The following is a 17309-nucleotide window of genomic DNA, read 5'->3' as shown; positions in this document are numbered from 1 at the left end:
GGGGTCACAGGGGTCACCGGGGTCACAGCCTGGATCTGCTGTCCTTCCAGGGCGGGGGGGTGCACCAATGTCTCTAAGTTGTGTCTTTTCAGAATTCAAAGATCAAATAAAGGAACGCCCCACCCCCCCCCCCGCCCCCCTCCCCTTTAGATGTTCACTGGGCGGTCCTCCTGTTCTTGGCGCTGAACCCCGCCCCGCTTCCCAGTCTGGTGTCGAAGGGGGAGGAGCAGGTGGCGGCGTCGGCGTCCGACAGGCCGCTCACGTACCTGTTCTGTGGTTGGTCGAAGGTGAACTGGGGGGGGAGGGGGATGTACTCCCCCGCGAGGGGGGGGTGCCTCGCGCCGGGGGACAGGGAGTGCGCTGCCTGCGAGAACGGCCTCGGGACCAGAGGCGCGTGCGGCTGGACGAAGACGTTGGGGCTGATGGGGACGTGCGGCGGGGTGGACGCCGGCGAGGGCGTCAGCGGCGCGGGGAGGGGGGCGCGCAGCGGGGAGCGCGCCTGCGGGTCGGCCGGGACGTCCTGCGCGTGCAGGCTCAGGTCGTAGGATGGCGTCCTGCGTCTCAGCAGCATGCTGCAGTCGGCCAGCTTCGGGGGGGAGGCTGTCTGGGGGTGCTCCCTCTCGCAGGGCGGGTGGATGGAGATGCACGGGGGGCTCATCTTCTTCTTCCTGTGGCCGCCCCCGACCGACTGCACCCTCACGGGAAACGCCTGAGCGCCTTTCTCCGTCCAGCGGGCCGGCCGCTCGCCGCCGGGGGGGGCGGCCTGCGGGAGGCAGACCTCGATGGAGTGGCGCCGCTGGTCGTCGGGGTAACCGGCGGAGAGCGAGGGCGGTCCGCCCGGGAGGGCGCGGCCGCCCACGCTCGACACCCCCGGCCGAAGGTCGCCGCGGCTCGTCTCGCCCGCCCCCAGCAGGCTGAGCGCGCTCCTCGAGGAGGGAGGCGGCAGCGGGGGAGGAAGGTGGGAGGAGGGGGAGGCGGCGTTGAGGGAGTGCGGGGTGGTGTAGGGGGAGAGGGAGTGGCTGCGGCCCACCTTCCCCCTGCTCTCTTGCCCCGCCCCCTCCTCCTCCTCGTCCCTCCGCCGGTGGCGGGCGGAGCTCGTGATGTGACACACCTCCTCGTCCGCCGGGTCGCAGAGGGAGGCGGGCGAGGGAGGGCGGGGCCTCCGGAGGCTGGCGGGGCGCAGGGGGAGACGCGGGGAGGGAGGCGGGGGGAGGAGAAGCGAGGGGGACGTGGGCGACGGAGGGAGGGAGGAGGGGGAGGACAGCGGCGGACGCAGGGAGGAGGGAGACGGAGGAGGCAGGGCGGAGGAGGGCGAGGGGGGAGTCAGGGGGGGCAGGTGGGCCGTGTCCACCGAATCCAATTTAACGGCAACCTGCAACGGGAAACAGAGCAACGTCATGACGGCAAACGCGCGCGTGGATTCGGCATCACGCCGCCGCCCGGAGCGGGGGTCCCCTCACCTGTTTCCGCAGGGCCCGGGGGGAGGGGCTGGGCGCGGGCGGGGCGATGCGCGGCAGGGAGGGAGGCTGCCGGGGGTGAACGGGGGAGACGTCTGGAACCTGCAGCAGCAGCGCGCGGCTCTCCCCCGGCGGGGAGGGGACCGACGTCACCGAGCCTGCAGGAGGAGGGGGGGGGGTGTTAGAATGCAGTCACAGGTCACAATGGCAAACGCATGCAGCGCCGCAGTGACCACATGACCACATGAACACATGCACAGGGCGGTGATCACACTTTATTTGGACAGGATGTTTGGATTTGAAAGACATTCGCTGCTTCAAACCCGCCGACGAAATAAAGTGGACATGAAAACGCCTTCATCAGATCCTGGTTACGTGATCTCACATTGGACGGGTGATGGGTGGCAGGGAGACGTCGCGTAACCAGGGTCTCAGACATTCTGCCCCCCCCCCCGCAGACTAAATCATTGTCAGTCTTAACTTTTTAACTTCATTCAGTTCTTCCGGGGTCGAGCTGTGAAGCCACTTCTTTATTAATCTTCATGAACCCACTTAGTTTTTTTTTTGTTGTTTTTATTGTATACATAAATGGTCACGTGACTTCGCAGCTGGACCGCGAAGAAGCGCCGTCGCAGCTGCGGCGCGGACAGGGCGCGCGCGCTCCACCCGCTTAGCGGCCTTCAGTACCTTGGGACAGAGCCGGGTCTGCCCACAGCCGCTAGAGCCTGACCGCGGATAAAACGGCGCTCGTCAGAAGGCTTCCGCCGCGTCGCTCTCGGCGTGTTTCTGCCTCGTGTTCAAAGAACCAAAAGCAGAAACCGGGGGGGGGGGGGGGGAAACGACAAACACTACAAATGACAGGAAGCAAAGACAGGACACACCAAACATCCGATTCGGATCCGGGTTCGGATCGAGAGACACCACCGACGTCATGAGCGCCACATCATTCAGGAACACTGTCACATGACGTACTTTTAAGTGAGCACCGATTTTCGGTCCACGTGAAGCTCGTCGTTATCGCTGGATCAGATGAGTTACCTGAGTGCTGGTGCTGGGGGCCGAGCTCCGCCTCCTCCAGGGGGGAGGGGGCGCTGGCGGGCCGCACGGGCCGGAACATGTAGCTGTCGTTAGGCAGAGAGTGCATCCTGGATACGGACATCTTCCTTGACGACAGCAGGTCCCCGCACTGCACCTCCTCCTCCTGCGGGGGGAGACAGAGACCCGCGCCCCGGTGTTCAAGGGACGCCCCACGTTTCGCTTTCAGTGGGGCCCGGCTGGTGGGTCGAGGCCCCTCCTACCTGTCCAGGTGACTGTGGGCACGGCCCGACGTAGGCTCCGCCCACCGAGCTGTTGATGGAAGTTGTGCTTAACTTGCGCTCCCTCTCCATCGCCATCTCCAGGGCGATCTCTGCGTCCATCTCTGCGTCCTCTTTAGCCTCCTGCACAGGTACAAGCACTTTTACTGCCTGACCGCGGGGGGGGGGGGGCGTCGCGCGTACCTCCACGCCTCCTCAAACACACACGGCTACACACGTACCTTGTTGCTCTCCTCCAGATGTTTCATCAGAACCGCCACGACCACGTTGACCAGCACGAACTGGGCCATGAGCACGAACGTGACAAAGTACATCGGAGAGACCAGAGGCAGGTAGGCGAGACAGTGGCGCTCCTCGGGGTGGCACTCCCGCAGCGTGTCCTGGAGACACACACACACACACACACGCACACACACGTCAGGGTTTTTACACCAGCGTCACGAAGCTTTGAAATCTGCACCCATGTTTAGACGTGGGGCCACATTTAGAACTTTAGAAAGAGTTTGGAAATGGAATTGAAGGAGGGAGTAAGACTAAGTAAGAGATTGTCACGCGTGGGTCTGACCCGACCTCTGACCTGACCCGACCTCTGACCTCTGTTCACTTATGGAACCTGCAGCCTGCCGGATGGAGGAGAGCTCCGCAGTGGTTTAACCTTAGGGTGACCGTGAAGGCCTTCATCATGCGATTCGTTCTCCGCTGCTGTTGTCAAGGTTCAGGGCCCCTCGGGAAGAAACTAGCAGGCTTGGTTTCAAAATTCTCACTCGTGCTTTTTAGTATTAGATCGTGAACGCTGTCAGGATGTGAGGAGAATACGTAACACGCCGTCTGTCCTGAAGGGTGCGTGTGTGATGATTTAATCACTCTAACCCTTCGTTAATAACGTAAAGCTCAAGATGTGACAGTGTTGTTGGCTCAAAGCCACTTTATTATTCCATAATTGGTTTTTGGGGTCATTTCTCTATGCTGTTATGGGATGATCAAGTCCCCATATATCTGTGTGTGTGTGTGTGTTCATACTTTCATAATCCCATTCCAGTTGTCTCCTGTGGACACGCGGAACAGCGTCAGGAAGGCCATCCCGAAGTTGTCGAAGGTGGCGTGCCGACTCAGCCCCTCGCACGGGTTGTGTTCAGTGCACTCTGATGGACACACAAACACAACGGGCACACACACACACACACACACGGGCGTGTAAATGACCACACGATGTAACCGATCCCGGATCAGGACCGAGCTGTGCTGGAATATATTCTCCCCGCCCCCCCCCCCGAATCGCCGCACAAAAGCCTGCACCGAAATATAATTCATTGCTGCATCCGTTTTGAGCCCTGAGGCCGGATTTAGAGCGAGGCACCGAGCGGGAGAAGGAGGCGTCGGGCACATCCGAAAGCCTTTGTCCGGGTTCACAGAAGCGAAAAAAATAGTGTGGGGGGGGGAAGCACAACAACAAGCTCTTCGTCACAGAGTTCCCAGGAGCCTCTCTGCTAATCCGCCTCCCTTCTCACACCGCTGAGCTCGCTGGGTGGAGACGCCATGCCGCAAATGTGAGCAGGTCGGCGAGGAGGAGAGACGGATTCAACGCAGGCAGCTCGTGTGGTGGTGTGTGTGTGTGTGTGTGTGTGTGTGACTGACCCAGTTTGCCAAAGAGCTCCACTCCCAGCGCAGCGTAGATGAAGAACAGCAGCATGAAGAGGAGGCCCAGATTTCCCACCTGGAGGCAAAATGCACGTTAAATGCTCCTCTGTAGACCAAAGTGTGACTACTGCTGCTTTCAGGACGTTCATCTCCAACTGTGCTTTATAAATACATATATATATATATAAATATATACATTTCACGCTTTCAGGACGAGCAGAGCCGTCAGAACTAAAGTAGGCGATGAAATGTTGTGTTATTAGTCACACGGAACCCGTGTAAACTGCCCCCCAACCCCCCCATGCGCAACGAATGCTCAGGTGAACAAATCATAGCAACAGTGCACAGAAAGGATTGTGTACTTATTTATTGTATTGATTGATTGACTGGTTTTTTAGCCTCTTGTCTGTCATGTGGTCAGTTGTTGTTGCTTTCTATCGCAGTCGGGTGCAAATAAAAGGAACCTAAACTGCCTGTGACACAACATAATAAACACTAAAGTCGAGAAGCCCCCCCACCCCCCCCCCCGCCGTGTCCCAAAGACCCCACGGAGCCGGGGGGTGCTCACCTGCGGCAGCGCCTGCATGACGGTGTCCAGCAGCGAGCGCATCCCCGTGGCCATCTTCAGCAGCTTCAGCACTGCAGACACACACACACACACACACACACACACACACGCACACGCATCTCAGGACCAACAACGACCACGCAGATACACACCGGCCCTGTGTGGGCTACTACCTCGTGCTATCCGGAGGACCCTCATGATCCTGATGATGGTGGGATTTATGGGCAGCGCCGAGCTCATCTTCAGCTCCTCCAGCGTGATGCCCATGATGGAGAGCGCCACGATGGCGACGTCCAGCTGATTCCACCTGAACACAGACCGACAGGTTGGCGCTCGCGGGGTCACGGGGTCACAGCGGCGGACGCAGACGCTGCTTTCGGAACGCCTCACCTGTCCTTGAAGAAGCGGTGGATGCCGAACGCCACGACTTTGAGCACCGCCTCGAAGACGAAGATGCAGGTGAACACGTAGTTACAGTACTTCAGCACCTCCTCCAAGTACTGGACACACACACACACACACACACACACACACCCGCGGATGATCAGTCTCGTTGAGGTTGTTAGTAGAAGAGAATGAAAACGAAACGGCGTGCTCATCACATACCTGCGGCTGGTTGTAGTGCTCGATGCTCATGGTGAAGACGTTGACGCAGATGATGAAGGTGATGAAGAGGTCCAGGTAGTTGCTGGTGCACAGTGTGTGGATGTAGAGGCGCAGGGGGCAGTAGTCGGCGTAGTAAGGCCTCTGCTTGGCCCCTGCAGCACAAAACGACATAGCGACAAACATGGAAACACACACACACACACACACGGGGCGAGAGCCACAGGGTCAGTGACGGAGCGCTGAAGATGGAGGTGTCACATGGGTCCAGTGGGGGGCACTGCGCGGCGAGGATGGGGAACCACCGCGGCTCTTTTTGCCCGGGCCTCTTATGCTGTTACTCCATCCAGATGTGCTGGATCTTTAATGGCATTAATGGTGGTGCCCCCCCCCCCCCCCCCCCCCACACTGTGCACACCACTGGCTGTGTGAAGTGATTGAATAAGAGGCATGAGAGTCACAGCGAGGCTTTAATGTTCATTTCATCATTTTAAAAGCATGTCCTTTTTTGTCCTCTAAAGGGAAACTTTGCTATTTTTCAACCCTTTTTTTTCCTCCCTTTTTGTTTGTGTCAAAGTCACTAATGGGCCCAAATATCTCTGAAGTCGGTTTGGAGCTGCGACTGTGAGCTGTGACCTCCGCTGACGGTGCTAATCGGAGCCGGGCGGCGCCGGCGCCAAAGAGCACGCTTAGCGGACGCCGACAGCGAGTCCCCGGAGCGACCTGTGTCCTGCCGCAAAGTGCTCTCTAATGGGATCCATCGCTTCTGTGATAATCACATCCTGGTCAGGGTGTGATAATCACATGGTCAGGATGGGGGCGTCTCCATTAAAGTCCACTTTGTGACGCGTCCCCCTGAGCTCCTCCTGGTTGTTGGGACTCACATGTCCCACGTATGACAACCCAATGACTGTGGTTCGTGCATGTTGATGCGACCCCCCACCTCTGATGCATGCTTACATGCCTTCGATGTGGATGAAAAGGTCAAGAGGGGGCGGCGCAGGTGGCGTTCAACACCACGGCTGGAAAGCACTCGGACCAATTAAAAACCAGCTCCGTTCAAGTTGTGGAGCGAGAAGAAGAAGTGGAACACGTGTGTGATGTCGAACGCACACTGGAGCCTCTCCTCTCTTCTTCTAGGCCCCCCCCCCCCCTCAATATCAATAGTCTAAAACTCGTCTCTTCATCTCCTTCATTGACTGACTGCATTACGTTGGTACCAAATAATAAACAATCCAATAAGAACAACGCGTCCTTAAAGGAATGTTTCTGATGTTTCTGACAGCATTTGCCTGTGTTTTCTAACAACAAACCACCGTCCTTTTTGTCCCCCCCCCCCAGGTATGTGCAGGTGTGGCAGCCGAATCGCGCGCTACGTTTTCTGAGTTCTGAGTCTGCCGGTCAAAAGCGCGTCAGAGGAAATGACCCTCTGCTGTCCCCGCTGGAGAGACGCCGCGGGTTCGGGGGGGGGGGGGGGGGGGGGGGGGGCAGGGAGGAGGGGGAGGGGAGGGGAGGGGGGGAGGGGGCTGATCACTGCTCAAAATTTTGCAAGCAAAATTTCCCGTCACGGATGGAGGAGCGGAGCGACGCCGACCGGCTTCTCATTATGGATCAGCGTTTCAGCGTTGGAAAAGCGCTCACGTGTCTGGAATAAAAAGTGAATCAGATCGCGGCTGGCGGGTTTAGTCTCCCCCCCCCCCCCCCCCCCCCCCACCCGCCGGGGTTCAATAGGCCTCGCATGCAGGGCGGAGGAGGGCGGCATGGCATGCGTCAGACTGGAGTAGCCTACGCCCTGGTGTCTGCGTGAGCTAGCCCGTCCTTCAAACATCTCCACGTGGAGTCTGAAAACATCTCCCTGGTTTTCTCTCTCTGTCATTCTCTTTTTTTCTATTTTTTTTTTTTTTTTCAGGCTCTGAAAGCAGGCAGTGCTCAGAAAAATAGACTACAGACCAGCTCCACCATTCTCCTTACTCCTGCGCTTTTTCTCTATCATTTTGAGCCTCTTCTCCTCCCGTAGGCGGGCCTCCTCCTCCTCTGGTCCTGCCGGCACTTGTGGAAGTTCTCCACCACGACGCCGACAAACATGTTGAGGACGAAGAAGCTGACGATCAGCAGGAAGGAGATGAAGTAGAGCAGCATCCAGGGGTTGTGGTTCCTCACGGGCTGAGAAAGAGAAGAGCAGAAGAAGAGCGGGAGCCATCTTTAGCGCCTGCTTCTCCCCCCCCCGCAGCAGATTGAGGGCGTGGCTCCTCCCCTTTTTACCTGCTGGTCCACTCCCACCGCGTCCAGCCCGTCGTACATGATGTTCACCCAGCCGTCCTTACACGACAGCACGAACAGGGACATGAGAGCCTGGACGGGAGACAGGGAGAAGGTCAAGTCACAGCGGGGGAGGGTTCACCCCGCCGCAGGTCCGAAGGTCCCCACCTGAATCAGGTTGTCAAAGTTGTACTTCCTGCGATCCAGCGGTAGTTGGCCTGCAGGCAGTCCGACTTGTTGGTGATGTTCTTCATGTCCAGGCCTTCACAGTGGTAGAACTTCCCTTTGAACAGCTGCACAGAGAAGACAAGTCAGCCGTTAACGACTTCCCACTTTAAAAGGACTTTGATCTACGAGAGGGGGGGGGGGGGGCTCGTTTAACCCTATTTCTATCCTATTATAAAACCCACAGGTCACGAGCGACTGCGTGGTGGATATTCCAGACCCCCCCCCCCCCCCCTCCCCCCCTGGAGCCACAATCACAAATCCAGCTGCTCAGCCGGGCGGACGTTTAAGCCAAAAAGCTCGAAGCTTAAAGAGGAACCCGCCGTGTCCACCGGGCCTCAGAGGCAAAGCGGCGCGTATGTCTGTGTCTGCGGGGGTAGGGGGGGTGGGGGAGAGGGGGGGGAGAGGGGGGGGGGGGTGCTACCTGGACGCCCAGGATGCCGAAGACGATGAAGAAGGCGCAGCAGATGAGGACGATGTTCCCGATGGGTCGGAGGGAGGTGATGAGCGTCTCCACCACCAGCTTCAGTCCCGGAGCTCGGCTGATCACCCTGAGGGACACACATGAGCAGAGGTTCGTCAGCGCCGCCGCACAGACACACACACACACGCGGTGGCGGCGCCTACCTCAGCGGGCGCAGCGTCCGCAGCAGGCGCAGCACCGGAGGATGCCCAGGATCCGGTTGCCGCCGGTGTAGGCCATGGAGACCAGGATGTCCACCAGAGACACCAGCACCAGCAACCCGTCCAGAACGTTCCAGCTGGACTGGAGGTACGTCTGCTTCCCGAAGCAGAAGCCCAGAGCCACGACCTGCGAGAAACGAGGGGTTTCAGGGCTACGGGTCGGGGGGGGGGGGGGGTCGATCGCACCGAGCCGAGCAGGCGTTTACCTTCACGGCCATCTCCGCCAGGAAGATCACAGTGAACACGTAGTTGGACACGCTCAGGAACACTCGCTCCTGGGAGGAGAGGGGAACAGGGGTCACCAGCGTGCCTCTGACAGTGGACCCGACGCGGGGGACAAGTGATGCAGTGACCATAGTGCCGTGTGATGCATGCACAAATAAAGCCTCTTTTGTTCATTCCCAGAGCAACAAACAAGACTTAAATTATCCATGAAGTCGTGCTGATGTTCCCTGTGAGTCAATATCAGACGCTCATGGCCTCTGCATCTTATCTCAATGTCTCAAAGCCACTGAAACACAAACAAATGACACGTAGTGTGTGTGTGTGTGTGTGCGTGTGTGTGTGTGTGTCTCACCTTGCTCTGGAGCTGTATATCAGGTCTTTCCAGAGCGATGGTGATGCAGTTGAGGAAGATGAAAACCAGAACCACGTGGTCAAACAATTGTGAGAGATCACACTTTGGCACCACCCACGGCATCTAGGAGACACACACACACACACACACACACACACACACAGTAATTTATTAAACGCGTATGGTCGGTTAAAGCTATGAGCAACGATTAGCAGGGAGAAAAACAATGAAGAGGGAAAAAAAACAGAGAGCGGAGCAAACAAGATGATTAAATCAGGAGGAGAGGAGCATGGGTGAGGAGAGAGACGGAGGGACGGAGGGACAGAGGGACGGAGGGACAGAGGGACGGAGACGGAGGGACGGAGGGACAGAGGGACGAGACGGATGGAAGGTGGGGTTTGGTGGGTGAGACTCACTTGCTCTGCGGAGAGAACAAATACATGGTCCAGTCCTCGTGCTCTCTGCACCAGCGGGGCTTCATGTTCTCCAGCTCTTTTCTCATCCAGTGCCAGAAGGAACTCTGCAGACGTGAGAGCTCAGACGTCAACATCATCATCATCATCACCATCACCATCACCATCATCACCATCAGCAACATCGGACACTTGCACTTCTATTACACCATGGACCCCGGGGGCAGGAAACACATCCTCCCAATCGAAGGTTCGGATCTAATTTCAGTATTTCTATGTTTTTTCGTGGATTTAAGGGCCAGTTCGCTGCTCCGATGCTCACACACACACACACACACACACACACAGAAGGCGACCTTTGACCTGCTGCTCAATATATAAGAGAAATACAGTTCTTTACAATGCGATGACTTCGTAGTGAAAGAACACATCTACAAGATAATAAAAAATAAAAAAAAGCTTCATGAAACGGCGCTGCTGATGTTCCACATTTAAATCTGCGGGGGCACAATAAACAAGTGCAGATAACTGAACCATAACTCCCAATTTAGCCGGGTCCGAAAGCTCAGTAGAAAAGGGCTGTGAAACTCATTAAAGTCTCTAATAAAACAAACAGAGGGAGGCTTCGGGGCACCGCTTCTGTTCTTCAGGATTCTAATTAAAAACAGCCCAAAGTCAAGCCTCTCAGCGTGTGTGTGTGTGTGTGTGCGCACGTGTGTCTGTGTGTGTGTGTGTGTGTGTGTGTAATGGAGAGATGGAGAGAACCGGATGCTCGTGTTTCCTCGGAGCTGAAAAATCCCCGTAATCCCTGACATGGGGCCGGGGGCCGCGTGGACACGCGTCTCTGCTGGCGCGTCACACGCTCACGTGCACGCACAAACACACGCTCACGTGCACGCACAAACACGCGCTCACGTGTGCGCTGACGGGGGGGAAGTGGTTTTAAGCCGGGCCTTTAGGGAGGGGGGCTTTTGTTTTCACAGGGTTTCAAGGCTTTACAAACAGAGAATGAAAACCTTTGACACTTTCACAACAGAGGTCGTCCATAACCACCGGGGGAGGGTGGGGGGGGGGGGGAGTACTCCCCTCAACACACACACACACACGAGCGCGCACACATGACGGATAAGTGGCTTTGCTCCCAGAGAGAAAACAATTACCGGCCCGAGACGATCGATTACAGAACGACGAAGTGTGACAAACACACAGTAACTAGAAGTAAAAAGGAGACGGAGGGCGAAAGGGAGGAAGAAGAGCCGAGGAAGTACGGAACGACACAAATGCAGAGAGAGAGAGATTAAGGAGAAAAAACAGCAAACTGTCACCACGCCGACAAAGAAAAAAAGCAGCTTCTTTCTGTGTAAATGAGCCAATGACATCACGGATGACATCCCGGATGACATCACGGATGACATCACGGATGACCTCCCTGTAGATTCAGCAAACGCCGCTCTAAGAAAAAGCCCCACTAACGTACGTCGTCGTCAATGTCGTCCTCCGGCGAGGAGTCGTCCTTGGGCTGGGCGTGCGCGTTGGGGTCGTAGGTCGCGGTCCTGCCGTTACAGTCCCCGTACTCCGCTGTGACGGAGGGGCAGAGGGCGGAGGCCTGCAGCAGCTCCAGGGACTCCGGCCGCGGGCGGTCGGCGCCCCCGGCCTCGCCCTCCCGGCCGTCTCCCTCCTCTCCCGCCTCCTCCCCCCCCTCCCCAGACAGCAGGCTCTCCCTCTCCCCGCTGGCGTCTCGCCTCTTGAGGCTCGGCGCCCTTCCCAGGCTGTTCCAGCTGGAGCGCCGGCTCCCCCACGAGCGGGGGGGCAGAGGGGAGCGCCGGCCGGGACTGGAGAGGCCCTGGAAGGGAAAGGACATAGGGAGTAAGCATGGCGGCGGGGGGGGGGGGGGGGGGGGGGGGTCCTTCTGAGAGCAGATACAGGGGGGGTTGTTCCTCACCAGGGAGTGCTGGTCGTAGGCCGAAGGGTCCACGGAGGCGGAGCTTCCGCGGCGAGACCCTGCGTGGATGCTTCCCGCGTCGCAAAACCCGAGCCCCGCCTCCCCGTACGGGGGCGCCACCTCCTCCAGGACCGACTCGGGGCCCAGGGAGCTCTTCGGCGTGGGCATGGGGGTGGCCGCCGTGCGCATGATTATGGGAGGAGACACGCCGTTGGCTGTCATCATCAGAGAGTACATCTTTAGCTCTGTGGAGAGATGACGGCATCATCATCGTCATCTTCATCACCTCCGTTCATTCAGGCGTTTGTAACTCTAATCATTCTTCGGACATACCAGTGTGTCGGAGCTGATCCACCTTCTCGTCCTCCTCAAAGTTGTCCGATTTTTTGTCATCGTCTGACTCTGAGCGATTAGCATCGCCCTGCAACACACACAAACACACACACACACACACAATCATGCAATTTTCTCAGTGGGTGTGTAGAGGCAGCGGCGCCTCACGTCACATGTGACGGCGTGCTAATTGAGAGTCGGAACCCGCATCCCTCAGACGACTCTGCTGGAAGTTAATTAAAAGCCACAGAAGACGCTCGTCCACCACTCACACACAGCTGGGGACGAGAGACGCTCGTTAAAAAGACGTTCGTCTCAAGTCTGCTCCCCGGGCATTATGAGACTTCTGCATATTCTTCTTATTCTTTCAATCAGCAAATTGAAAAGCAAGTGTTTTATTCAATGAAACGACACTGAATAAAACTCTCTCGCTCTATCCATCTATATACAGTATATACACTCACCGGCCACTTTATTAGGTACACCTGTCCAACTGCTCGTTAACACTTAATTTCTAAGCAGCCAATCACATGGCGGCAACTCAGTGCATTTAGGCATGTAGACATTGTCAAGACAATCTCCTGCAGTTCAAACCGAGCATCAGTATGGGGAAGAAAGGTGATTTGAGTGACTTTGAACGTGGCATGATTGTTGGTGCCAGAAGGGCTGGTCTGAGTATTTCAGAAACTGCTAATCTACTGGGATTTTCACGCACAACCATCTCTAGGGTTTACAGAGAATGGTCCGAAAAAGAAAAAACATCCAGTGAGCGGCAGTTCTGTGGGCGGAAATGCCTTGTTGATGCCAGAGGTCAGAGGAGAATGGCCAGACTGGTTCGAGCTGATAGAAGGGCAACAGTGACTCAAATAACCACCCGTTACAACCAAGGTGGGCATAAGAGCATCTCTGAACGCACAGTACGTCCAACTTTGAGGCAGATGGGCTACAGCAGCAGAAGACCACACCGGGTGCCACTCCTTTCAGCTAAGAACAGGAAACTGAGGCTACAATTTGCACAAGCTCATCGAAATTGGACAATAGAAGATTGGAAAAACGTTGCCTGGTCTGATGAGTCTCGATTTCTGCTGCGACATTCGGATGGTAGGGTCAGAATTTGGCGTCTACAACATGAAAGCATGGATCCATCCTGCCTTGTATCAACGGTTCAGGCTGGTGGTGGTGGTGTCATGGTGTGGGGAATATTTTCTTGGCACTCTTTGGGCCCCTTGGTACCAATTGAGCATCGTTGCAACGCCACAGCCTACCTGAGTACTGTTGCTGACCATGTCCATCCCTTTATGACCACAATGTACCCAACTTCTGATGGCTACTTTCAGCAGGATAAAGCGCCATGTCATAAAGCTGGAATCATCTCAGACTGGTTTCTTGAACATGACAATGAGTTCGCTGTACTCAAATGGCCTCCACAATCACCAGATCTCAATCCAATAGAGCATCTTTGGGATGTGGTGGAACGGGAGATTCGCATCATGGATGTGCAGCCGACAAATCTGCGGCAAGTGTGTGATGCCATCATGTCAATATGGACCAAACTCCCTGAGGAATGCTTCCAGCACCTTGTTGAATCTATGCCACGAAGAATTGAGGCAGTTCTGAAGGCAAAAGGGGGTCCAACCCGTTACTAGCATGGGGTACCTAATAAAGTGGCCGGTGAGTGTATATACAGTATATATATATAGTACACACAGGTAATCTTGTTCTCACCTCAGCCTGGAAGCCCTCTACCAAGATGGCCACGAGTAAATTGAAGAGCACGTAGTTGCCGAAAGTCATGAGAGCGACGAAGTAGAGCGCCGCCCACGGCGAGGTGGAGGCCATGCCGTTGTACAGCACCACATTCCAGTCCTCCTGGGTCAGAATCTGGTATTTAGAGGAAACACAAAGTCAGGTTCACAGAGTTAAGGAGACGGAGAAGTGGGACTCGGGCTTCAGCTCCACGCCGCGGTAGCTCATCGTCACACACGCGGGGGGGGGGGGGGGGGGGGGGGGGGAAGCGCTAGAACTAGGACGCCGCGTCCCACTCGTCACGCGCTCGTGTGGGGTTCTCGACGGAAGGTATGCGTGTGAAACGCCATCACATGACTACCCTTATGGAGAAAATGCCATTTCAGCACCAAACACACACACACACACACACACACACATCCACCAGGGTGAGGCATGCAGCGCTGCATTCTGCTGATGCATCCGGTGCCGAATAGAGGAGAATTCATCTGGAGCGATTGAACAATATCTCCACACACAGTTTGGGAGACGGAGACGGAAACGATGGCGAGGGAGCGAGTGCGTAAGCAGAATTTCTCATTTCACAGCGGTTGACTAATGAGCACGAGTTGGCAGTTGAATTTGGCATTCGCACACACACACACACACACACAAACACACACGCACACAGTCCAGGCCCGGTTGGACATTTCGACTCCCACACAGAGTAGCGATAGAAACACGCAGAGGCTTTCACACTGACCCCCCCGGGACACGCCCACCACGCGGCGCCGAGGACGTGACGCGGCTTACGAACCCGAAGATGACGCCTGGCAGGCTGTAGTTCAGCTGCACGGAAGGGGGGGGGGGGGGGGGGGAGGGGGGGGTTGTACGGGTGCGTCCAACATTGACGCAGAGACACTACTACACGGAGCCGCGTGGAGGCCAACCTGGAACACCGTGACGATGGCCCAGAGCAGCGAGTCAAAGTTCTTGCGGTCGGGGATGGTGTCTCCGTTCTCCGTCTGGAGGCTGAACTTGCAGCCGAAGAGGTGCATGCCCAGGATGCTGTGGAGGACAAAGCGACCCACGTCACCACTGCGGAGGCAGGACATGAGCACGGATCGGGGATAGTGTGTGTGCGTGTGTGTGTGCGTGCGTGCGTGCATGTGTGCGTGCGTGTGTGCGTGCGCGTACCTGAAGGTGAAGATGAAAAGCATCAGCAGCATGCAGAAGGTGGCCACGTTGTCCATGGTCTTCATCAGCACCACCAGCTGTCTCCTCAGAGCCGGCAGGAAGCGGACCAGCTTCAGGACCCGCAGCAGGCGGAAGGTCCGCAGCACCGACAGGCCGCCGTCCGCCTGGCCGATGATCTCCCACACGCTGAGGAGAGCGGACGCAACTGCTCTATCGAGTGCTCCCACCAACCGATGTGGGGATGGATGCTGCAGGAGTGAACCCGGAAGCCCCCCCCCACCCCCACCCCCCCCCGTGCAGCCTTTACCTGATGATCACAATGATGCTGTCGAAGATGTTGTACGGGTTCCTGATGTAACCGAACAGGCCGAACGCCAGCAGCATGAAGCCCATCTCCAGCACGAACATGCTGGTGAAGACGATGTTACTGATCTCCAACACATCCGTCAGCTCCTCTGGCTGACGGGGGGGGGGGGGGGGGGAAGCAAGGAAAGAAGCAGCATGTTAGTTAACATCTCAGAGCTTCATCAAATCGAGTCCAGAGCTGCCGTCCCGCCCCGATCCGTCTGATGGGACCGTCGGCGCTGGTCTCCTCCGCCCCCCCCCCCCCCGCCCAGTGACGTCTTAACCCTGGGGCGCCCCCACAAAGCACGTGTCGTCATAGAAACGATTCGACCCGGGCTGCATCGCTCCACATCCATCCGTCCTAAAATGAGAGTTTGGGGCACGAACCCATCGAGGCCCGTGGAGGGTGCAGCATGTGACGCCACATTAAGGGTGGTGTTTGTCCTCAGAAGAAGAGATCAATAATTACCTCTTAACAAAAGGATCTCTTGGTATGAAAAACGCTTTCTTCAACACTGGTGAGTTTTACAAAGTCCTGGTATTCACAAACAAGCAAATAATTATGACCCCAAGATGCCGGAGTCACTCTAAAGGAGGGGTTCACACACTCTCCTGTAAAGCAGTTCTAAGTCTCATTAGAACTAGTGATGATGCTCATTTGGGGGGGGGCGAGGTGGACCAGGCCTTGGCGGAGGTCCGCGTTGTCCAAGTGCTGCACTTGGAAGACGTTTACAGAAGCTTCCAATGCCAGAAATAACTGGACGGTCCCATTTTTACATTTAACAGACGCAAAGATAAGTTCATGCAAACATCCCATCGGGGACCCTTGGTTTACTGACCTCCCCAACCCTATTTGTGTGTGTGTGAGTGTGTGTGTGTGTGTGTGTGTGTGTGTGTGCGCGCACTGGTTGCTGTGAGTCCTCCCGCAGTGCAGCGCACGGTTGTGTAATCCAAATCCTTTTTTTTTTTTTCTTTTCTTCTTCTTGTTGTTACTATTTTCAGCTGATGAGCTTTTGAGTTAATTGGGACAGTCGTGAGGTTTGAAAAGCGAAGCACAAACAAACGCGAGCACGTCCTCCGGTGTCCTAACGCGGTGGAGACAAAGCCGTGTCTCAATACTTGAGAGAGGACTCGGCCGTCAGGGGATTCGAACCTTTGGCCTTTGTGTTTCCCCACGAGAAGGTGACTTCCTGTTTAACACACAGGAATCTTCAACTCAACTTCTCACTGAAGTTAAAATAATAATAATAATAATAATAATAAGACAGAAATCGGACTCCAGTGTTGGGTTGAGTTCAACCATCGGCCGTCCTGCAGCCAGCCATTAAAACTCTTCACAATCTATATTAATAAATCCAATCCAGTGGAAAAGAGCGTCGTGAACCGATGCTTTCAGGTGACCAATCAGAATGAAACACAGGGTCACGGCCCGAAAGAACACGTTGCAACTGTTGAGATAAGCAGAATCACACACACACACACACACACACACACCGAAACCCATACAACAGACTATATATGGGCATGTGAGTTTAGATTGAAAAAAGGAGGCTTTCTCCTCACAGACGTCCCTCTCTGTGGTGTTTGTTCTCATGTCCCTCACTGCTTAGTTTATAAAACACGCCGTTCAAAGTCTTTTCTGAAAAAGATATTTTATGCACATATTTTGACATCTGGAGTTTGTCTCCTTAGGATGCCAGTTCAGACACACACACACACACACACACACACACACACACACACAGAGGCACATGAAGTTTGGCTAGGTGTCGCACAAAGAGGACGATGAGTGCTGAGTGGAGGAGGAACTCTTACATAACCCTTCAGTTTGTGTGTGTGTGTGTGTGTGTGTGTGTGTGAGAGTGTGTGTGTGTTTGTGTGTGTGTGTGTTTGTCTGTGTGTTATTGGCCCAATAAGGCCATGGCTCTCCCAGTCGCTTCTTATGTTTATAGAAACACACACACACACACACACACACACACACACACAGACACACAGAGCCCCTGGAGATGGAATTAGAGGAGCTG

At 55.9% G+C, this 17309-nt stretch overlaps 1 protein-coding gene across 1 annotated transcript in view; it reads right to left on the bottom strand.

Moving 5' to 3' along the window:
* The window catches only part of cacna1ha (calcium channel, voltage-dependent, T type, alpha 1H subunit a), a 49602-nt gene continuing 32293 nt past the window's right edge, over window positions 1-17309 (bottom strand). Inside the window, 30 exon segments of the mRNA XM_062566192.1 lie at window positions 1-1372; window positions 1461-1615; window positions 2496-2658; window positions 2756-2896; window positions 2995-3153; window positions 3794-3915; window positions 4409-4487; window positions 4980-5050; window positions 5153-5286; window positions 5370-5479; window positions 5586-5737; window positions 7533-7619; window positions 7622-7745; window positions 7845-7934; window positions 8010-8044; window positions 8047-8134; window positions 8491-8617; window positions 8694-8727; window positions 8730-8877; window positions 8957-9025; window positions 9328-9416; window positions 9419-9450; window positions 9744-9847; window positions 11218-11583; window positions 11683-11927; window positions 12016-12103; window positions 13741-13896; window positions 14691-14808; window positions 14938-15123; window positions 15245-15396. Of these exon segments, the coding sequence (XP_062422176.1) occupies window positions 155-1372; window positions 1461-1615; window positions 2496-2658; window positions 2756-2896; window positions 2995-3153; window positions 3794-3915; window positions 4409-4487; window positions 4980-5050; window positions 5153-5286; window positions 5370-5479; window positions 5586-5737; window positions 7533-7619; window positions 7622-7745; window positions 7845-7934; window positions 8010-8044; window positions 8047-8134; window positions 8491-8617; window positions 8694-8727; window positions 8730-8877; window positions 8957-9025; window positions 9328-9416; window positions 9419-9450; window positions 9744-9847; window positions 11218-11583; window positions 11683-11927; window positions 12016-12103; window positions 13741-13896; window positions 14691-14808; window positions 14938-15123; window positions 15245-15396 (4842 nt within the window). The 3' untranslated portion in view covers window positions 1-154.

This window comes from Pungitius pungitius, chromosome 12 (genome assembly GCF_949316345.1).
Source record: "Pungitius pungitius chromosome 12, fPunPun2.1, whole genome shotgun sequence".
Classification (NCBI taxonomy): domain Eukaryota; kingdom Metazoa; phylum Chordata; class Actinopteri; order Perciformes; family Gasterosteidae; genus Pungitius; species Pungitius pungitius.
The sequence above is the reverse complement of the archived record's forward strand: the minus strand, read 5'-3'. Positions and strand labels throughout refer to the sequence as shown.